General features: G+C 35.7%; 1 protein-coding gene across 1 annotated transcript; it reads right to left on the bottom strand.

The window, feature by feature from the left end:
• Positions 1 to 280: 280 nt before the first annotated feature.
• LOC116889944 (olfactory receptor 6C74-like) lies at positions 281 to 1,213 on the bottom strand. Its single transcript, XM_032890750.1, has one exon. The coding sequence runs from the start codon at positions 1,211 to 1,213 to the stop codon at positions 281 to 283; it is 933 nt and encodes a 310-aa protein (XP_032746641.1).
• Positions 1,214 to 2,099: the final 886 nt, after the last annotated feature.

Raw genomic sequence — 2,099 nt, 5'->3', positions numbered from 1 at the left:
CTAGTGCAATATTTTGATAAGTATACATTTCATAGCACAATATTTTTATATGCATACATTTCATAGCATGAAATTTAAAAAGGTAGTTATCCATCAACACACAGGAAAAAACATGATTACAGATACTACCACTAGAAATATTGAAGAATATTCAGAGTCAAGTATAAGCACTTTTAGCAACTACCACAGTGCAAGTATTAAACATAGATATATTAAAAAATAACTGCTATGGTCTATAATTTTCAATGATCTTACTAGTACACCAGCCAAGCCAAACTTACTACTTTGAAGTATCTTTGGTACATTTTTTAATGATGTCCTTTAGGGCTTCTTTGACTTGCTTATTTCTTAGGGAATATATAAAAGGGTTTAGTACAGGTGCAAGTGCAAGAGTGAGTATGGCAATCCCCTTGTTTAAAGATATTCTCTCCTCTGCAGATGGTTTGATGTACATAAAAATACAGCTGCCATAAGAGATGAAGACAACAATCATGTGTGAGGAACAGGTGGAGAAGGCCTTCTTCTGCTGGGCAGAAGGGAATTTCAGAATTGTACTTAAGATTCTCCCATAAGAGACCATTACAAGGGCTAAGGTAGTTAGGAGAGTAATGATGGCAAAAATGAAATTGAGCAGTTGCATGGACCTTGTATCATTGCAGGAAAGCTTCAAGATGGGGGAGTAGTCACAAAAAAAGTGTTCAATAATACTATCACAGAATTCCAAACTCAGACTCACAATGACTCCAGGGCAGACCAGAAACAAAGCTATTAAACAGCAACTACCAAACAGCAACATACAGACTCTATTGTTCATGATGGTTGTATAATGAAGGGGCTTACAAATGGCCACATAGCGGTCATAGGACATGACAGCCAGCAAGAAAAACTGCGCTATTCCAAAGATAAAGGCAGCAAATAACTGTGTGAAGCAAGCCTCAACTGAAATAGTTTTATTCATGGTCACTATGCTCACCAGAAACCTAGGAATGCAGGTAGATGTCAGCGAGATTTCTAAAAATGAAAACTTCTGAAGGAAGAAATACATGGGTGTTTTGAGGTGGGAATCCAGCAGTGTGAGAAGGATAATGGTAAGATTTCCAGTTATGCTCAGCACATATGCTATAAATAGGAAAAGGAAGATTACAATTTGCCACTGTGGGTCATCTGTCAATCCCAGAAGAACGAAGGTTGTCACCAATGTACGATTTCTCATGTGTAAATGTCTTCTAGTTATTTCCAGCCTGGCCAAAAAAAAATGATTGATAGGTTCTTTTTGTAAAGACTTAAAGGTGATGTAGAGTCTTGCAATGCACTGGAAATGCAATTCCCTTCTAAGTTTCCACATTTACTTACTGGTCAGAAATACCACCATAATAGCCCTAATCTAAACTTCTGTCCTAGATACTCATTTTCAATTACTTTCAGTTTTTTTATACTTGGAAAACTTTTATTATTTTACATGATAAATATTTTCATGTTTCTCATTTTTAACCTACGTTTTTTAAAATGGAACTCTTACTTCTATAGATTCCCAAGAAATTTTCAGGCCAGTTTGAGTAATACATACTTTTTTAAAGAACATCATTTCCAAAACTAAGCATTTTTCTTTATTATTATTATTATTATTATTATTATTATTATTTTAATATATTTTATGTTTTCCCCTCCTCTAACTCCTCGAAATCCTTTCCACTTACCAACCCACCCAACTTTATGAGCTATTCACACACACACACAGACACACACACACACACACACACACACACACACACACACACACTCTTTTTCCCGCAAAATCCCCCCCAAAACACAAAAACAAAACATAAAAACCAAAAAGAAAAGAAAAGAAAAAAAGATAAGACAAAATTGCAACAAGCAGCCATCAGAAACGTCATCCATTTTCTTGTGTGTTTGCTAGTACTCTTGGGCATAGGGGATGCATTGGAATGTGGCTGATATGTCGAGTAAGATTCCACTGTAGAAAACTAGTTTTCCCTTCATCAGTGGATACCAATTGCAAATAAGTTCTTGATTAGGAATGAGATCCCATGTTCACTTCCTCTCAAAGAGATGTTTCCTGCTATCCTGAACCAAAGCAA

The sequence above is a fragment of the Rattus rattus genome, chromosome 1 (assembly GCF_011064425.1).
Source record: "Rattus rattus isolate New Zealand chromosome 1, Rrattus_CSIRO_v1, whole genome shotgun sequence".
Taxonomy (NCBI): domain Eukaryota; kingdom Metazoa; phylum Chordata; class Mammalia; order Rodentia; family Muridae; genus Rattus; species Rattus rattus.
The sequence above is the reverse complement of the archived record's forward strand: the minus strand, read 5'-3'. Positions and strand labels throughout refer to the sequence as shown.

Excerpts from the sequence above, each read along its gene's own strand:
- LOC116889944 (XM_032890750.1), bottom strand. The coding sequence starts at position 1,213 with ATGAGAAATCGTACATTGGTGACAACCTTCGTTCTTCTGGGATTGACA.